General features: G+C 39.2%; 1 protein-coding gene across 3 annotated transcripts in view; it reads right to left on the minus strand.

The window, feature by feature from the left end:
- Positions 1–6,664: 6,664 nt before the first annotated feature.
- The window catches only part of LOC100346553 (ATP-binding cassette sub-family C member 1), a 105,587-nt gene continuing 90,766 nt past the window's right edge, over positions 6,665–21,485 (minus strand). For all 3 annotated transcript variants that reach the window (XM_002716653.6, XM_008267130.5, XM_070071921.2), the window contains 7 exons: positions 21,236–21,362; positions 18,619–18,720; positions 15,898–16,041; positions 13,850–14,008; positions 10,615–10,781; positions 8,710–8,904; positions 6,665–8,282 (listed from right to left, as the gene is read on the minus strand). In XM_002716653.6, the coding sequence (XP_002716699.4) occupies positions 8,144–8,282; positions 8,710–8,904; positions 10,615–10,781; positions 13,850–14,008; positions 15,898–16,041; positions 18,619–18,720; positions 21,236–21,362 (1,033 nt within the window). In that variant the 3' untranslated portion in view covers positions 6,665–8,143. The remainder of the gene's footprint in view (positions 8,283–8,709; positions 8,905–10,614; positions 10,782–13,849; positions 14,009–15,897; positions 16,042–18,618; positions 18,721–21,235; positions 21,363–21,485) is intronic.

The following is a 21,485-nucleotide window of genomic DNA, read 5'->3' on the forward strand; positions in this document are numbered from 1 at the left end:
GTAAAACGACAGTTGTCAAGACCTTATGCCTAGGGGCCAACAATAAACCCTGCCTTAATCTTATAAACCCATAGACAGATATGCCAATACAAGTCAGACTATAGGATGTTCGGTAATAGCTAGAAATGATGGCACACATGCACAGGAAATAAAGCCGGGAGCAGATTTTCCCAGGGAATTGGTGGCAGTCATATGGAAATATATGCCTAATTCCTACTGCACTCCACTGCCTTGCAGCCCAAATCATTAATCTCAGGGCCTCTCCTCTGATCACCACATCGCATTTTCTACTTTAAAATTCAGAGCTGAAAGCTGTTATTAAACCAATAGTCACAAGTATAGTAATGATGATCTAGGTTTTATAAACATGAGTTCAAAAAACCTGTAATACTTTCCTTGGCCCACAAAAGAATGCATGAGTGTCATTTTCCTTCTAAATGTTTTGCAGCAAATTTATCAAAATATTGTTCAGCAGGGTCTATTTTACATTTTCCTCGTATGCCCATGCATTTTTATTTTGCTGTTTATGCTACATCCCTGAAGTAGAAGAAAGATTATTATCTTTGGGCACTGATGAAAACTAAGCTCAAACTGGTCATTATGTAAATAACAAGTGAGCAAGTCTGGTTACCTAGTTAGTAATCATCAACAAAAGGAGCCAGTCAGCCTTTATACAGTGCATACTCATTACCTTGGCCTCAGAAACACTGCAGTCATATGAGCCACTGAATAATCTTTTTCACAGCCAGACTTACAGAGGGTAGCTCACAACGCAGTCTACAGGCCTGACAACTCGGATCCTGCAAATGTCCACTCACCTGCAGGATGACATCTAGAATACCGAGACTAGAAGGAGAGCTACCCAGCTGCTGCCTCCCAACTATTGTTTGGTCTCACTAAGGTCACACTCTGCATCACTGGTGACACCTTATTTGTTTCTTTGTATCTCAGTCATCTCAGCGCTGCCATGCGTATACTTGGCTTTCTTAAGTATTGGCTTATTTTTGCCCTTTGAATTTACTTAATAATGATCCTATGATGTGATTTTGTAAATATGGGACTAGAAGTCTAACGAGCTATGACTGTTGGTGTTTAACTAATAACTAATTCGCTTTTGAATGTCGTCTTATGCCAGACACTGATAAATTATTATATGCATATTATGATTTAATTTTCAAGAGAACCTTAGGATGCAAATAGAATTCTTATTCCCAAAAAAACACAGAGAAGTAACAATCTGTCCCAGTTTGGATAACGATTAAGGGTTGATTTGGGATTTAACATAGGCGACTTGTTTCAAGATTCTGAACTGCTTTAACTACTATGATATTTTCTTCTAATTCCCTTGATTGGTTTTTCAAAAAGAAAACCACTTTGGCTCAGCACTTTTTAATATTAATGCAATATTAAAATGCATTAAACTTTAACATTAAGTTTGACATCAAAGCTGTGTTGATAAGTATGTGACAGTACCATTATTCTACTATTTTCTTTCAAAAATGATTATTAAAACTTCACCGAAAAATAGAATATAAAGGTAAACTCATTTTTTAAAAGATTTATTTATTTGTTTTGAAAGGAAGAGTTACACAGAGGCAAAGAGAGAGAGAAAGACAGAGATAGAGACAGATACAGAGACAGAGAGATCTTTTATCCACTGGTTCACTCCCCAAATGGCTGCAATAGCCAGAGCTGGGCAGATCCGAAGCCAGGAGCCAGGAGCTTCTTCTCAGTATCCCACACAGGTGCAGGGGCCCAAGGACTTGGGTCACCTTCTACTGCTTTTCCCAGGCCACAGCAGAGAGCTGGATCAGAAATGGAGCAGCCAAGACTCACTGGTGCCCATATGGGATGCTGGCACTGCAGGTGGCAGCTTTACCAGATAAGCCACAGCACTGACCTGGTAAACCCATATTGACCCAAGAATCTTTGAAATGCATGCATAGTTTTTTTTCCCCATAGAAGAATTTTCCATGAACTTTTTGAAAACCCCACACATGCATGCATTTCAAAAGACTTTGAACCAAAACAAATTTATCTTTCATTCTATTTTTCATCAAGTTTTTGAAGTTTCCTTATATTTTTTATGGTTCAAACTATACTGCATTGAAACACAGGCATGACACCCTTAAAATCTTTCTCCATCATTCTTGAATCAAAGCCTTTTTTTTTTTTTTTTTTTTTTTTTTTTACAGGCAGAGTGGACAGTGAGAGAGAGAGACAGAGAGAAGGTCTTCCTTTGCCGCTGGTTCACCCTCCAATGGCCGCACCGCACTGATCCAATGGCAGGAGCCAGGTACTTCTCCTGGTCTCCCATGGGGTGCAGGGCCCAAGCACTTGGGCCATCCTCCACTGCACTCCCTGGCCACAGCAGAGAACTGGCCTGGAAGAGGAGCAACTGGGACAGAATCCGGCGCCCCGACCGGGACTAGAACCCGGTGTGCTGGCGCCGCTAGGCGGAGGATTAGCCTAGTGAGCCACGGCGCCGGCGAATCAAAGCCTTTTTAAAAGAGGCTCTTCTGCTGGCGCCGTGGCTCACTAGGCTAATCCTCCACCTAGCGGCGCCGGCACACGGGGTTCTAGTCCCGGTCGGGGTGCCGGATTCTGTCCCGGTTGCTCCTCTTCCAGGCCAGCTCTCTGCTGTGGCCAGGGAGTGCAGTGGAAGATGGCCCAAGTGCTTGGGCCCTGCACCCCACGGGAGACCAGGAGAAGCACCTGGCTCCTGCCTTTGGATCAGCGCCGTGCGCCAGCTGCAGTGCACCAGCCATGGCGGCCATTGGAGGGTGAACCAACGGCAAAAGGAAGACCTTTCTCTCTGTCTCTCTCTCTCACTATCCACTCTTTCAAAAAAAAAAAAAAAAAAAAAAAGAGGCTCTTCTAGGAATGATAGGAATGAGACATGTTGGTTGAGAGCATTGTTAATTTTGTAGTCATGTGGACCTGGATTCTACATGTTACTGACCAAAATCCTCTTGGAATCTTAGTATCATTCTTCAGTGAGGATTTCAAGTGACAAGTGTTTCAAACATCTTGCACATTACCTGGCATATGGTGTACTTTTATTAATAAATATTCTCATTATCCTTAAAGAAGACAATTTAAGGCTTTTTGGGATTCTCCTTCTATCAGCTAATGTATTTTGCATATTGAATTTACAATCAGTATGTTTTTAGTCAATTTTGAAGTTACAGTCTGTGAATATATCAGACAATCACAGAATAAATCATGAAGCAAGACCCCTACCTTACACCTTAAACAAAAATCCACTCAACATGGATTAAAGACCTAAATCTACGACCTGACACCATCAAGTTATCAGAGAACATTGGAGAAACCCTTCAAGATATTGGCACAGGCAAAGAATTTCTGGAAAAGACCCGGGAGGCACAGGCAGTCAAAGCCAAAATGAACTATTGGGATTGCATCAAATTGAGAAGTTTCTGTACTGCAAAAGAAACAGTCAGGAGAGTGAAGAGACAACCGACAGAATGGGAAAAAATATTTGCAAAGTATGCAACAGATAAAGGGTTAATAACCAGAATCTACAAAGAGATCAAGAAACTCCACAACATCAAAACAAACAACCCACTTAAGAGATGGGCCAAGGACCTCAATAGACATTTTTCAAAAGAGGAAATCCAAATGGCCAACAGGCAAATGAAAAAATGTTCAAGGTCACTAGCAATCAGGGAAATGCAAATCAAAACCACAATGAGGTTTCACCTCACCCCAGTTAGAATGGCTCACATACAGAAATCTACCAACAACAGATGCTGGCGAGGATGTGGGGAAAAAGGGACACTAACCCACTGTTGGTGGGAATGCAAACTGGTCAAGCCACTATGTAAGTCAGCCTGGAGATTCCTCAGAAACCTGAAGATAACCCTACCATTCAACCCAGCCATCCCACTCCTTGGAATTTACCCAAAGGAAATGAAATTGGCAAACAAAAAAGCAGTCTGCACCCTAATGTTTATTGCAGCACAATTCACAATAGCCAAGACCTGGAACCAACCTAAATGCCCATCAACGGTAGACTGGATAAAGAAATTATGGGACATGTACTCTTTAGAATACTATACCGCAGTAAGAAACAACGAAATCCAGTCATTTGCAACAAAATGGAGGAATCTGGAACACATCATGCTGAGTGAAATAAGCCAGTCCCAAAGGGACAAATACCATATGTTCTCTCTGATCGGTGACAACTGACTGAACACCAGAAAGGAAACCTCCTGAAGTGAAATGGACACTATGAGAAATGGTGACTTGATCAGCATAGCCCTGACTGTTAATGAACAAATGAATACATTATCCCTCTTAGTAGTTTTTTTGTCTGTTCTACTTAATATGACTGGTTTAATTCTGTAATTAATACACAGTTATTCTTAAGTGTTGAAATTTAACTGAAATGTGATCCCTGTTAAACATAAGAGTGGGAATAAGAGAGGGAAGAGATGTACAATTTGGGACATGCTCAAGCTGACTTGCCCCAAATGGTAGAGTTAGAAACATACCAGGGGACTCCAATTTAATCCCATCAAGGTGGCATGTACCAATGCCATCTCACTATTCCAAGTGATCAATTTCAGTTCGCAATTGATCATAATGAAAGGACTAAGAGTCAAAGGGAGCACATAAACAAGTCTAGTGCCTGCTAATACTAATCGATAGAATAAATAAAGGGGAGAGTGATCCAACATGGGAAGCAAGATACTCAGCAGACTCATAGAATGGCTGATGTCCTAAACAGCACTCTGGCCTCAGAATCAGCCCTAAAGGCATTCTGATCTGGCTGAAAAGCCCATGAGAATATTTCAGGCATGGAAAGCCAAGACACTCTGGCAAAAAAAAAAAAAAAAAAAAAAAAAAAAAAAAAAAAAACAAACAAACCTAAATGAAAGATCTCTGTGAGTGAGATCCCAGTGGAACGAACAGGTCTTCAAAGAAGGAGGTACCTTTCTCTGAAGGGAGGAGAGAACCTCCACTTTGACTATGACCTTGTCTAAACAAGATAAGAGTCGGAGAACTCAAGGGGCTTCCATAGCCTTGGAAACTCATGACTAGTGCATAGGGAGATTACTGATGCCATAAACAGGAGTGTCAATTGGTAAAGTCAACAACAGGAGTCACTGTGCACTTATTCCTCATGTAGGATCTCTGTCCTTAATGTGCTGTACATTGAGGCTTAATACTATAATGAGTACTCAAACAGTATATTTCACTTTGTGTTTCTATGGGGGTGCAAACTGTTGAAATCTTTACTTAATGTATACTAAACTGATCTTCTGTTAAAAAAAAAAGAAGAAATTATCAATTCCCAACTTGACTCTCACTGGGATTAAACATGACAGTAGGTCTGATCTGATTTCATCATCATTTAAAAAATCATCTATTATTTTTCACTTTATGTTTCTGTGTGGGAGCAAACTGTTGAAATCTTTACTTAATGTATGCTAAACTGATCTTCTGTATATAAAGAGAATTGAAAATGAATCCTCATGTGAATGGAAGGGGAGAGGGAATGGGAATGGGGAGGGTTGCAGGTGGGAGGGACGTTATGGGGGGGAAGCCATTGTAATCCATAAATCGTACTTTGGAAATTTATATTCATTAAATAAAAGTTATAAAAGTTAAAAAAGGGGTATGAATAACTAAGGCCATAATAAACATTAAAAAAATTAAAAAATAAAAATTTGCTACCTCTCTGTGTAATATACTCAATTTGATTTCCTTGCAATTTATGTCTATTGTAGTTCAATGATTGAACAAGCTTAATGTACATAATTGAAATGAGAATAAACTACTAGTTTAAGACACAATAAAATTATTTTTGAGCACTTGTGACTGTTAATTCTTTCCTTAAGTTTTTATTTTATTTTTTTTTAATTTGAGAGTCAGAGACAGAGAGACAGAGCTAACATTTGTTGGCTCACTCCCTAATGACCACATTGGCCAAGAAAACCAATGCTATGAGCCAGGAACTCAATCTAGTTCTCCTAGTAGGGTGAATAGGGATCCAAGTTATTACTTGAACTGTGCTCCATATTTGCAGGAAGCTGGATTTGGGAGCCAGAGTGGGAAGTTAAACCCAAATTCAAAATGGAAGCAGGCATCCTTACCAATAGGCCAAATGCCTGTCCCTTGCTGTTAGTCATTTTTTCCTTTTTAAAAAACTTTTACTTTCTTTCCCTACATATGTTGTATATGATAAGAAGTAATTATAAAGCTAATATATATGTTTATGGTGCATGCACAGGAAACTATACCGATTCTAAATGCAAAGCTGTATGATTTTTCAGATTCTACTGATGCTTACACTCAGGAAAAGAAACAAAACACCCATTACGCCAGAAGCCCACCCTGTGCTTGTCATCACCCCTACCCACCAAGGATAACTGGTATCCCTACTCCTGCTAATTTAGATAAGCATTTCCTTTTTATTTTAACTTTTATGTAAATGGAAACATGGAACCAGTTAACAATATTCCTTTGTGGGTAGCTCCTGTCAATATTGTATGCGTCATCATGTTTGCAGCTTTTATACATTTATATTCATAGTAGTATCAAGTTCCACTGTGTGGGAAAAAGTACTTTTTTTCCAGGCTATTGCTGATTTCCCATTAGATTTTAAATTTACAAAGAGTCTCTAATTTACTAAAACTGTAGATATAGAGAAAACACCTTTTAATTCATATCAATTAAATATCTCTATACCCCCCTTATAATGCAATTTCACAGATATTTATTTAGTGATAGGGTTTACAAAAACAGGACAACACTTCAAGTTATCTTACATTCTAACAGGAAAAGACTTTAGATAATAGCCTTTGGTATCTGCAGGTTCTATATCTTTGGATTCAACCAAACACAGATGGAGAATATTCTAAAAAAACAAACAAACAAACAAAAAACTATGTACTGAACATGTACACACTCATCTTTTCTCATCAGTATTCCCTAAATAACAGTGTACAACAACTGTTATATAACATTTAATCAAGAGATGATTTAAAGCATACAGGAAGATGTGCATATGTGATATATATACTTACTACAACATTTATATAAGGGACTTGAACAACCATAAATGTGGGTATTCACAGAGTTCTTGGAACCAATCCCCTGTGGATACTAATTTTCGAAAAACACTTTTAGGTAATATAGTAAGATTGCACACAAAGGAGAAAAGGAGAATGAAAGAAATGGTTGATGAGCCTTCAAGAACATGTTAAAATCCTTTATGAAAATCCTTTTGAAAGGAAAATATCTGAAATTTGAGCACTTTAAATTTGAAGGGCTATTCAGACATGTGTTGCTTTTATTACATAAAACTGCGAGATGAAAAAGCCCTTTAAGATCAGAGAGTACTACCAATCAACAATGTTCTCATGAATATATTACCTATAACACACAGCTCACTGAGGTCCATCCAGCCAAACGACATTCTATAGAAAATATTTGTGTTTTCTTACTCAAACAGTAAAAATATTATAAAACATTCTAAAATAAAATAGATCTTAATATAGAGATTCCTTTTTGAAAAAGCAGCTGAATAACTTATTCTTTCTCGTTTTCCTGCATCAATTCATAAACTGCACAGTAACTCAACACATACCATGTATGAATATTGGTGTTTACATCATATTACTCTAAAATGCCTAGTCATTATTTTGTAAACATGAGTTCGGTATCCACAGTATGAGGGGTGCTGTGCTAGGAGCCTCATATACAAAGACAATTAAAAGTGGACACTAGCCTTCAAGGGGATGGGAGTGGGGAGGAAATAGACTCAAAGTATTAAAACATGGTCCTGCCATGATAAATATAAGTGTATGGGGTTAGGAAGCTCACAGGAGATGAGGGTGGAGTGAGGTGGGTAGGAGTCTGGGGACATTTGATTGAAGAGGTGACTTGTGAATGATATTATGGATTTAAAGGTTAAGTTGGGCCATGTGCAGAAGGCAGGCATGAATGGACGAGAGAAATCTGGGTACAACCCAGGAAGGTTAGAAACCAGAGGGGTCATTGTTATGTGGGCCAACCAGTAGCCAGGGGTCTGCTTTCATGAATTTCTCTGCTATCATTATTTTTTAAATGTTAATGTACTTAGGTATTTTTTGAGTGTATAATCAACATAAAGTTAAAGAAATTTATTTTTTGTCTCTGAGTCCTGTGTTAGTCCAGCTTTTGTTGTCATTGCAAAGAAAAGTCCTTTCTGACGTATCAAATTCTGTGGTGTTTCAAATTCTATAATCCTTCCAGAATCAAGAACAAGGACCCTGCAATGTGAAAAGAATCCAGTTAGGTAACATACAATGATTTTTGGTAAGTACATAAGGTAAATAAATTATTAGGTGAGTTATTTCAGCACAAATAGAGATTAAATCAGTGAACAAATCAAGTTTTCTAATTGTTTTTTAGCGAGACATTATGGGGGGGAAGCCATTGTAATCCATAAGCTGTACTTTGGAAATTTATATTCATTAAATAAAAGTTAAAAAAAAATCAAGGATGATCTAGAAATGACACCTCAAAAAAAATTTCCTCTAATTGTTTTGGAAAATATCTTCTCTATAATTAGGGAACATTGTGTATCTCTCAGCACAGATGAAATTCCTTCTAAGTGGCAAATCCTTAGCACACCTCCTACGTTCAATATCCATCTCTGCGGAAACCGGGTCGTTTCTGAAAACCAAGCGAGCCTACCTGTCGCAACCAATGATGGAGCGGAGTCTGTGAGCGATGGTCAGGACGGTGCAGTCGGAAAACTCCTTCCTGAGCGTGGTCTGCACCACGTGATCAGTCTCCAAGTCCACGGAGGCTGTTGCTTCATCCAAGACGAGAATTTTTGTTTTACGAAGCAAAGCACGGGCCAGACAGACGAGCTGCCGTTGCCCAACGCTGAAAACAAGCAACATACTACTACATTAACTCCAACAATGAACATTATGGGAGCCTACTTCCTCTTCTAAAATGCTGATTATATTGTTATCCAGTTGTTTTCTTGCTCAATCATTCATTTACTTTATTTAAGAAATATTCATTGAGGAATTACTATGTGTCGGATCCTTACATGTCCAGGTTCTGAGAATACAGCAATGAAAAAAATGAAATAAAATTGGACAAAAATCTTTGTGTAAAGTTTCTCAAGAGGAAGACAGCAATAAATGAACAAGCTAACTGAGCAAAATGCATAGTAATAAGAGGAAGACTGTATATAGTATTTTCATACATTATTTTATAGGTAGATAGATGATAGATATTAGAAAATAGATGATAGCAGGTAGATAGTTGATTGATTGGTGTATGGATGGATGGATGGATGGATGATAGGTAAGTAAAAATCAGTTTTAAGAATTCACTTATAGGGGCCAGCGCTGTGACGTAGCAGGTAAAGCCACTGGCCTGCAGTGCCGGCATCCCATATGGGCGCTGGTTCAAGACCCAGCTGCTCCACTTCCAATCCAGCTCTCTGCTATGACCTGGGGAAGCAGCAGAAGATGGCCCAAGTCCTTGGCTCTTGGCTTCGGATTAGCGCAGCTCTGGCCATTGTGGCAAATTGGGGAGTGAACCATCAGATGGAAGACCTCTCTCTCTCTGCCTCTCTTCTCTCTGTGTAACTCTGACTTTCGAATAAATAAATCAATCTTAAAAAAAAAAAAAAGGAATTCACTTATGCAGAAGGGGTTGTCGTATAAAGTGTAGATGTGAGGTGGGCATTGCAGGGAAGCTGGCCAAAAGACCTTTCTGGGAGAAAGTGACTGTTAGCTCAAGACCTGAGACCTGAAGCAAGTGGAGAGTGAGCCAAGCAGATTTTCAGAAGAAACTTGTTTGAGGCAAAGGGAACAGGAGATACAAATTCCCTGATGTGGGCAGGAGCAGACATGGCAAACCATGAAACAGCTCCGAGGCCAGTGTGGCAGGTGGGGAAGGACGTGATGAAAGAAGAGGCGGGAGTCGGTTCGAATCCCGGGAATGGTTAACAGGCTGGCAGCTCACTTTGCTGGTGTCTCGGATCATATGAAGGGGGCTGCCTTCCGATAGCAAACAGTGTTGAACAGAAAGAGAAGGTATCCATTCCCTTAGATCATTTTTTTGGAAGAAGTCTTTTAGTGTATTAATCTTCACTACACAAGATTCAGTTCAGCAGTGGTTTTTCAAACTGCACTGGTCTTGCTTGTTCTTCCAGTCCCTTCACCAGCAGGTTTCCGGGCTTGGCTATACCGTGTTATTCCTTGTCTTGCTCTTGTAGCACGACTCAGAAATGATGTGCTTTAAATGCACCAAACAAGCTCAGGGGGGCTCAGAAGTTAATTTCCTCCTAGGCCAATTCTAGTTTCCTTTTCAACACTTGTTTTAAGACTTAACAGTGTGCAACATTTTGCCATATTCACTTCATTTATAGATATTAAATACATACACATATATACTATTTTTTTCCTTGAAAACAGGCATACTAATATCACATGATGTGGGACCCATGACGATGATCATAAAAGCGTGGGAAGAAGGGGGTACTCTTAAGCCGGTGGCATAATTCATTGAAGACAATTCAAGTTTCTAAAGAGCATGGGATGGATCACCTGGGCAAACCCTGTGCGTGCTGCCCACCTGAGGTTTTCACCGCCCTCGGAAATCTCATGAAGCAGCCTCCCAGGAAGGGACTGCACAAACTCCTTTAAGTGGCACAGTTCCAGCACTTCCCACAGCTCACTATCCGAATACTTGTCGAGGGGATCCAGGTTCATCTGCAGGGTTCCAGAAAACAAAATAGGATCCTAGAGAATAAAATAGTCACCTGTCATCTTACTATCATATGAGACATAATTATATGTATTTAAAAATCAGACTCAGAAAGTACATGAGGAAAAAGCAAAATGATCGGATGTAATATGGTTATCAAATTCATTTTGTATTTGTTAAAAATGAGCCAGAACACATTGTATGGGAGTCTTCCTGATCTGTGGTTTCACTTTCTGGGGTTTCAGTCAACCACGGTACTAAAATATTAAATAGAAAATTTCAGAAAGAAACTATGCATAAGTGTTCCATTGTGCAACGTTCTGAGTAGCGCGATGAAAATGCATGTGAGGGGCTGGTGCTGTGGTGTAGCGGGTAAAACCGCCACCTGTAGTGCCAGCATCCAATATGGACGCCGGTTTGAGTCCCAGCTGCTCCACTTCTAATCCAGCTCTCTGCTGTGGCCTGGAAAAGCAGTAGAAGAAGGCCCAAGTCCTTGGGCCCCTGCACCCACATGGGAGACTTGGAAGAACTCCTAGCTCCTGGCTTTGGGTTGGCACAGCTCCAGCCATTGCAGCCAGTTGTGGAGTGAACCAGCGGATGAAAGACCTCTCTCTTTCTCTCTGCCTCTCCTCTCTCTGCATAACTCTGACTTTCAAATAAATAAATAAATCTTAAAAAAAAAAAAAGAAAATGCATGCGATGCCCTCTGTCCCACACAGGACACGAATCATGGCTTTGCACAGCATATCCACGGGGTATGTGCTACCCACCCATTAGGCACTCAGGGGCCAACTCTGCGATCAGACCTGCTGTTGTGGCAGCACAATGTGTACAAGTAAACCATATTTTACTTAAAAACTGCACAGGACTTGCAACCCTGGCAATTCAGATATGCCAAAGTGAAGCTATACACTGCTTCCTTTAAGTGAAAAAGTAAATTTTCAACTTGGTAAGGAAATGAAAAAAAATCCCACATGATGGTTACTATGGTAAGAATAAATATTCTACCCATGAAATTATGAAGAAGGCAAAAGAATCTGTGCTGGTTTTGCTGCTATATTTCAAACTGCATTAAAAAAATAACCTATGACTCATAAAGGAAAACTGATCAATATTTTGGAAGAAATTCCATATATATAAATTGTATTGGAGTATATAGCTATAATTATATCTTACTATCAGTTCTTGTTTAATCTCCTACAGCATCTAATTTGTAAATTACAATTATCAAAGGAGCATACATACAGATAAAAATACAGTACAAATTTTCTGTAGCAAGTGTGGTTTCAGGGCCGGTGCTGCGGCTCACTAGGCTAATCCGCCACCTGCGGCGCTGGCACACCAGGGTTCTAGTCCTGGTTGCGGCGCCGGATTCTGTCCTGGTTGCCCCTCTTCCAGTCCAGCCCTCTGCTGTGGCCAGGGAGTGCAGTGGAGGATGGCCCAAGTGCTTGGGCCCTGCACCCCATGGGAGACCAGGAGAAACACCTGGCTCCTGCCTTCGGATCAGCGCGGTGCGCCGGCCGCAGCACGCTGGCCACAGCGGCCATTGGGGGGTGAACCAACGGCAAAAGGAAGACCTTTCTCTCTGTCTCTCTCTCTCACTGTCCACTCTGCCTGTAAAAAAATAAAAAAACAAAAACAAAAACAAGTGTGGTTTCAGCCTTTCAATGGAGGTCTAGGAATTAAATCATTATGATCTTTCTGATTCTCCTTTTAAATTGCTTATTTTTAATGTATCAGTGACAATCAATAGTATGATGATGAGAGCTGCCAGTTAGCCAGGTGTATAATGTAATAAAATGTACTATGTATATACCATTGTCATCGTACCAAGTCAGGAATACAGAATGTAATATCCCTACTTTTTAGTGGACCCAAGGATACAAAGAGCTCTTGGTCAGTGCCACCCAGAAGGTAAGTGGTTGAGTTTCATTTACAGCAGACTAAAAGTATCTACTTTTACCACATCACAATGCCTAGTGGAACCAAATTTTAATATATCTGTGTTTATTTATAAGATAAGGATGACTGCTGTCTCGTGTCTCTGCTGACTTTTTCCCTTTCCAGAATTTTTGATGATATTAAAATTTATTTTGAAGTAAATAATATATATGTATGTCTAAATAAAAACACAAATTTATGTCTAAACAATATGACAAAGATTTAGCATTTTAAACATGATTAGAGATAATACAAAGATGTTTCATAAATATCCAGAAAATAGCTTAAGTCTCTCAAACTCAACTAAATTAATTGTCTTGGACTTTAGAAGGATATTCTTGAGTCAATTTGCATACTTGTTAATGATCATGTATCTTTGATTCCACACATGGAAAAATCAAAAGACTTTAGGAAAGAGATTTAACTAAATTACTGTTTTTTTAAAAATATTTCTAAACTTCAAATCAAAAGAATCAAAATCTTACATTGAACCTACCACCTAATCAAAGATCTCAATAATTTTTTTAGTCTAAAATGTACCAATGTGTTTCAGTTTGGTCTATTTTCTAGAATCTAATTTACATTTACTATTATGAAGAAAACTTGAAAAGCAATGTACTGGTGTTTCTGGTAGATAAATGCTCTTCTGCAGAATGCTGTAGGGTAAGAGATGTTAATAGGATTCAAACAGATTTAAAATGACCTCCTTCCAAAAAAGAATTGATATACTTGGAAGGAATAATTTTTTTTAAGATTGACTGATTTATTTGAAAGTCAGAATTACAGAGAGAGAGAAACACACACACACACACACACAGATCTTCCATCAGCTGGTTCACTCCCTAGATGGACCACAATGGCCAAGGGTGGACCAGACCAAAGCCAGGATCCCGGACCTTCATCTGGGTCTCCCACTGAGGTGCAGGGACCCAGCCATTTGTGCAATCTTCCAGTGTTTTCCCCAGGCCATTAGTGGGGAGCTGGACTGGAAGAGAAGCAGTTAGGACTTGAACTGGTGCTCATTTGGGACGCTGGCATCATAGGTGGTGACTTTACCTGCTATGACACAACATCAGCCCTATTATTTTTTAAAGAAAAGAAAAAAAAAAAAGAAAAACACTTGGAAAGTGTTCAGAAAGCCTACTGGGAAAACAAGTTTTACCTGTGGGATGATGTTAAGTTTGCCACGAAGATCATGGAGTCCAATAGTGGATATGTCAATACCATCAATAATAATTTTGCCTCCTGACCCCTCCACAATTCTAAATAAGCAGTTCGACAGTGTTGACTTGCCTGCTCCAGTCCTTCCCACAATTCCAATCTAAAAGGAAATGATCAAAACCAGCTCACGATGAACTTTTCAGAAGAGAACAGAGCCTCTTCTCTGTAACAAATACATCTGATGTCAGGTTAGTTGGATGTAATTTTGCCAACCAGAATATCCTTGAGTGGTATGGAAAATGCCATGTGACTTCTAAGGACTCAATCTCTCTACCAAGACACTCACATTCACTGGGAACACTTTAGCTAATATGCTTTTCCTCTAGTTTGGGGTAATTACCATTTTTCTTGATTTGGATCCAGTTTGAGTGTATCCATAGAGGTTCAAGTGTTGAAAGTTAATCCATTGTGAGGTGGTAAGAGGGTTGGAACTTAATCTGACCCTCAAGGGGTGGGATCTCTGGAAAGTGGCTAGGATTAGAGAAACCCATCAGGACACAGCCCTCATGACTGAGTCCTGCTGGCTTTATAAGAGGGAGAGAGACCAGGCGACAGACTTGGCACACACCCTGTCTCTTGCCATGGGACAACCTGCACTGTCTCAGGACTCTGCCAGCAAAAGGACTGCCACCAGATATGGGTCCTTGAACCTCTACAACTGTGAGTCAAAGGAACCATTTTTTCACTTCAAATTTACCTGGCCTCAGGTTTTTGGGATAGTAACAAAAATAGACAAATAAATCACTTAACTACAGAATGCCAGTAGCCCCAGGAGGAGCAGAACAGCCCTGATCGACCCTTGAATATTAAAAGTGAGGGAAATGGATGCACTGATAATGGGGTACTTTAACTAGAACTTCCAGATTGGATCTCTACTCTCCTTCCCCTTCCTGAAACACACAGGGTACTGGAACCTTTTTCCAGATAGGCTAGAAAATCCAATGGCATGCATGCAAATTTCTCTGATGTATCAAAACAACTCTGTCTTAGAGCAATTGAGGGGAGCCACAGATAGTGTTTAAGGATCCTGGGCTCATGGCCAAAACAATTAGCTTGTCTTAAACATCCTAGTGATTGAATATGTTCCTTTGGCCGTGAGAATTACAGCAATCTTTTTTGGCTACTGATTCATGACTTGGCATTAATAGGAACATTAGGAAGAAAGAATAGTGATGTGGATGGTTTGCCCTAGTAAAAAGAACCTTGAATCTTAAATTGACCCAAAAAAAAATCAGAAAAAAAAAAAAACCAGAAACTTGTTGAATTAGTAGGTATAATCAAAATTCCAGAATAATTTTATTTATTATCAAGATATTTCTGTTTGAGACATCATTGCAGTAGACCTGTTTAGAGGGTTAGAAAAACGCCTCTCAGAGGTTATAAAAGACAAACCTCCGAGAGAGGAAAAGTGAGGCACTGCTGTTTTTTTGTTTCTGGTTTTTAACTTACAGTTATTTGTAATATACCTTTCCAATTAGGAAATAATGTTTTTATAAAAGATTTTGAAAAAATGTGGAGAAAATATAGAAGAAAGCAAAAAGTTCATTTGAAATTCATCACTGAGATGCAACCACTATTTCTGTTTTATTACTATTCTAGTATTTTTGTTAATATGGTCACCTGTTTGGTTATTTAAAATACGAATATCATATTATCAACAGTTTTATATGTAGTATTTATTAACTAATTTCATCTCAAGCATCTTTTCCTTTGGCTAACTTTCTGGGAAAACATATCATTGACTTTACAAATATTCTGTCATACAATTTTAGTATATTTTAAGTAACTATTTACTATTGCAATACCCTTTATAGAGGAAGTAAAAGTAAGTGCACTAAAGTACTTTTGCATTTTTCTTTATACAGGGAAAACTTTTTCTATACAGACCATTTTAACAAAAGACCACCTTGTAGTGAATGTCATATTACCCATAACAATGGATGTGTTCACTTAAAACATAAAATGAAACACGTGAGGTATATGCGGTACCTTCTCTTCCCCATGAGTCTGGAAAGTGATATCTTGTAATACTAAGCCAAGATCGTCTCGATACCGGGCCTGATAATTCACAAATTCCACTATTCCTTTACTGGGCCATTGTGATGGAGGCCTTCTAGGCATTATCCATGGTGCCTTAAAACGAAGAAATGCTCTTTAAACTAAAATTATGGTTAAAAAAAGAAAAAGAAAAAACAAAACCACACTCTCTCCCACACGTCAAAAATATATTTCTCAATCCTATAAACAAAAGCAAGGATAAATGACAGACGACATTTGTAGATACTGGTTAGCTGAAATAGTTTAAACATCACCAATAGAAAACTTCTCATCTCGTTATAACAAATTCTTAGAGGGACTGGTGTTGTGGCTTAACAGGTTAAGTTACCACCACTGATGCCTGAATCCCATACATGAGCATTGGTTCAAGTCCCAGCTGCTCCACTTCCATTCCAGCTTCCTGCTAATGCACCTGGGAAAGCCAACAGAAGAGTGATTGGGCTGCTGTACTCATGTGAGAGACATAGATGGGATTCTCCTGACTTTTGCCTAGCCCAGCTCTGTCCACTGTGGCCATTTTGGAAGTGAAGCAGTGGATGGAAGATCTCTTTCTCTCTCTATCTCTCTCTATCTCTCCTTTTTCTTTCTCTCTCTTTGTCACTTTGCCATTCAAATACATGAATCTTTTTAAAAAGAAATTCTTAGAAATCAGCTTGTAGAGACAACAAGTCTTCCCATTTCCTGTCAAATTATTCAGAAAATCTTTCTAAAATCCCATAAATAGGAGAGGTAACCTGAAATATTTGCTGAAATGAGAACAGTCTGCCATTCATTCATTAAATACTGAGTGTTTATAATGTCAGTCACTGCTTTAATTGCTGGAGATTTAGCAATAAGGAAGTCAGATAAAAACACTCCTCTTAACAGAGAGTGCATGCAGTGGGAAGAGTCAGAAAGAACCAGTAACATATGGTTACCAGGAAATGAGGAGGGGTGCTGGGAGGTGGGGTGTCACTTTAAGTAGAGTAGTTAGGAAAAGCATGATTGGACATGGTGAGGGAACAAGCCATGTGGATATCAAAAGAGCCTTTCAGGAAAAGCAACTGACTACTTGGAACTAACTACCTGTGTTGAAGACCAAAGATAGGGGTTGCAGAACTATTGGAAGGACAGCAGGAGGCAGAACACACAGAGGAGCCTGGTGCCTGCACAGTGAGGTGCAATCTTTTACAGGCAAGGGAGTGAACTCCAATGTCTGATACATTAAATAAAGCAAGGACGAAGCTCTTGTGAGATACAAGCTGGTGTATTTATATACCAGTATTTCATTATTCACAATTGGAAGGGAATAAACATGCAAAGAGACATACAACTTAGAAATAATACATATTAGTATGTATTATTTATTATTATGTATATATACATAATAATAATACATATTAGTCATCAGATGGCTAATTAGATTGAGCATCTTCAATTGAATTCTGGTGTCCAGATGTTGTGAAGGCAGACTAATGTTTCATGATTCGTGTTAGAAGGAAAGGCAAGGCCTAGGGAAGAATCCAGACGGAGAATCAATGTCCAAGTTGGTGTTGGAGGATGAACACACTCAGAAGCATTGAGGAGCAAGAAGATGGTGCTACTAAGAGGTAGGAATTTGAAAAGATGGTTAATGGATCAAGGTTGGAGAAAAGGCAGGAAGAGAGACTACTGAGAGGACAACAGGAAATGTTAGGACTTTTAAAGATTATTTATAGATATTATTAGAGAGAGAGAGAGAAGAGAGAGAGAATCGTCCCAATTGCTGGCTCACTTTTCAAATGCCTGTAACAGCTGGGGGACTGCAGCTTGGGTGTCAGGGACCCAAGCACTTGAGCTATCACCTGCCACTTCCCAGGGCGCACATTAGCAGGAAGTTGGAATAGGGAGTGAAGCCGGGACTTTGATTTCAGTATAGACTGCAGGTGTCTCAAGAACATCTTCAAAACTACGCCAAATTCTGGCACCTAGATTTTTATGCGGAAGAGGCACATGGCTTCCTCAGACATATGAGCAAAAGAGGAAAGACACCTTCTTAGAGGACTGAAGATCCAGAAGTTCAAGTCACCTCTACCATCTGTCCTATTCATTAATAGATTTTGGAGGCAGAGGTAATCCAGATGAGCTAAATATACACATAATTAGGTATTATAAACTCGGCCAGTAGTGTGATTCTTTGTTCTCCCAAATTATAATTAAAGGGAACAAAACAGATGGATTTATTCTCTTTTCCTCCTCATTAATGGAAATGTTAATTAATTTAAAAAGTGTGTAGAATATAAGTAATTTTGAGATGACTGTATTATGACACTTTTCTCAGTGACCACTAACTATGGCCTTAAGTTGTATATTTTATCCTATACCAGTAGAAGACAAATCATTATGTCTTTCTATAAAGGCGTATTTCAATTTTATCACTCATTGAAATAGATTTATATATTACAATTTATGGAATGCCCTAATTTAATTTAGCAGTGTTTTTGTTTCCATTAAAATGATACATAAAGTACTAGTGCATTTTATCGTCATTTTGGTTATAGCTCCCTTAAAATGCTATTACAGCGTGATTTTGGAAATGGAGGATTTATTCAAAGTTTATTTTTATAAATGTCAGTTTAAGGTACAAAACATTTTAATCCTTCATCCATTTGTTTGTTATTTGGCAGTTCTTACCTCTTTCTCTATATTTTCATATTCACAAATTCTTTCAATGGAGACAGCATTGGTCTCAATTTCACATGCCTTCCTTACCCAAAAGTTCAGAGAGTGAGTAATCTGGAGAAGATGGGGATGGGGGAAAGCAGGAATTGAATCATGCTCATTAGTCTTTTACATAATAAAATTATACTTTATTTTTTATAAAATCTCATATTTTCAATTTTCATATACTTTATCTCTTGATTATTTAGCTAACATAGAAGTAAGTATGTTTACACATGTACATACCTGAATCTCTTAAATTACATTAAACTCATTAATATCATAAATCATGGAATTCTGTGGCATAAGACTGGATGAATGTAGTTCAAAAAAATTGAGATCTATGCATACAGGGACTATGCAAAGAATGCATGAACTAAAAAGTGCATGGATTAAAAAAAATTTTTTTACCAAAAGAAATTTCTTTTTGCTCTATTTTCCCACAAACTTTTATATACTTGGTGTACAGATGTCTAAGATGGATGGGGTGTACATTAAGAAATGTACAACCTTGGCCGGCGCCGCGGCTCACTAGGCTAATCCTCCGCCTAGCGGCGCCGGCACACTGGGTTCTAGTCCCGGTAGGGGCTCCGGATTCTGTCCCGGTTGCCCCTCTTCCAGGCCAGCCCTCTGCTGTGGCCAGGGAGTGCAGTGGAGGATGGCCCAGGTGCTTGGGCCCTGCACCCCATGGGAGACCAGGAAAAGCACCTGGCTCCTGGCTCCTGCCATCGGATCAGCGCGGTGCGCCGGCCGCAGCGCGCCAACCGCGGCGGCCATTGGAGGGTGAACCAACGGCAAAGGAAGACCTTTCTCTCTGTCTCTCTCACTGTCCACTCTGCCTGTCAAAAAAAAAAAAAAAAAAAAAAAAAGAAATGTACAACCTTATGGGAGAGGGAGCGGGAGATGGGATGGTTGCGGGTGGGAGGGAAGTTATGGGGTGAAAAAGCCACTGTAATCCAAAAGCTGTACTTTGGAAATTTATATTTATTAAATAAAAGCTAAAAAAATAGAAATGTACAACCTTAGTAAGAAACAAAAATAATGCACAAAATACTTCAGGCTTCTTCATTCCTTTCCATCATAAGGAAGATTCCCATAGCACTCTGACCATTTACAGTCCTCACTTGTTTTTTTTTTTTTAACTCCACTTTCTTCTCACCTTCCCGACAAATGTAGGATCTCCAAGGTTGCAACTTCAAACCTAATTCTGATAGTCATTGAAGTTTGCAGTGTTTAGGAGGTGGGTTTGATTTGGATTTCCCAGGTGGCTGCTGACAGTGAGTATTTTTTCATAAATATGTGGTCTATTTGCATTTCTTCTTCTGAAAGCTGTCTAGCCAGATAATTTATCTATTTCTTAACTGGATTATTTGGGGGTGTTTTTCAAATGTTTCATGTTTTGTCTCAAATGTGGAAGCCAAAAAAAAAAAAATTGATCTGAATGTAGTATGTTGATTACAAGAGGTTGGGAAAGGGGTGGTGATAGGAATGGGTAAAGAGAAATTGCATAATGGGCATTCAAAACACAGAAGGCTAAAAGAGTTAAGTCCTAGTGTGTCACAACTCAGAGGCACGATTATAGTTCACAATAACCTATTATATATATGAAGAAGTCGGAGAGAAGCACTTGAAGGCTCCAAACAAAAAAAAAATGATAAGGTAATAAAAATGCTCATTGCTCTGACCTGATCAGTTCATGCTGTATATGTGTGTGAGCATTTCACACTGTTCTTAAATATGTACATGTACAGCCATCCCGTGTTCACCAAAGTAAAATTCAAAAAACGCTGAACCCTGTTTCTTCTTGACTGCCAATCCATTTAGTGGCCCCAGCTGACTTTGACAGATATGGGGCCCTTGAAGGTGTTTATTTTACCCACCTACTTCACAATAGAAATAATAACTTGTGGTTATGGGGTTCTCTGCTCCAGACCTAGGTACTTGTAGCATTTTCCGCTTCCAGAAGCCTAAGTTCTGAATCTGAAATGCGAGTGGCCTCGAGCATCTTAGATACAAGACTGAGGTTATACACTCAAATCATCTAGGCTTAAATAATGCGTAATTTTATACTGCAGTTTAAATAGCATTTGCCATTTGGCAAAGGGCTCATGAACACATGCATACCAGTAGTGCTTTACAGTGTAATATAAAATAGAGCTTCTTAGGGAAAAATTGATATTCAGAAGAGAAGCAGCACATACATTTTCCCCAGAGCTTGCATTATCTCTGTTAGGCAGAGCAAATTGGACTCACAGCCCTAGGGGAGAGGGCCTTACCTCTTTAACTCTCTATAAATCTATAAGGATAGGGGAGCAGAGAACTGCTGCATCCGTGTGTTAACAGCAGGCGGTTCCTGGCCCTGTCTGTGCCCAGCACTGGGTAGCAGACTCTTCCCTGTGCGCTAACTCCAAAACCGCTGAGCCAGTTTCCTGCTGCCACCAAAAGAGAGGAAGAAATGAGCCTCCAGGGTAATCCAAATCTGTCTCCCATTACTTAGTTAATAGAATCTATAACTCAGACAGGCAACAGAGAGGAGTTTAATTAATTGGATTCTAAACATACCATATACCAGCAAATCATTATTACTTACATTTAGGGCATAGGATATAGACAAACCAACTATTGCTGAATCTATGGAATTGCCAGCCAGCATAGCAAGCAATGCAGCAAAGAACACCATCAGGTTGCCAAGAAATTCAAGCCTAACAGACAGCCACCTGTAATATATGGAACAGATTCTGAGGAACCAAGATAAAAAAGTTTTAATGCAACTAGTACTAACTTGCCTCTGGGAAATCAAAAAGCATACATCAACTGCTGTGTTCTAACCCCTCCCCTTA

The sequence above is a fragment of the Oryctolagus cuniculus genome, chromosome 4 (assembly GCF_051225735.1).
Source record: "Oryctolagus cuniculus isolate XC-2025 breed Fujian yellow rabbit chromosome 4, ASM5122573v1, whole genome shotgun sequence".
Classification (NCBI taxonomy): Eukaryota; Metazoa; Chordata; class Mammalia; order Lagomorpha; family Leporidae; genus Oryctolagus; species Oryctolagus cuniculus.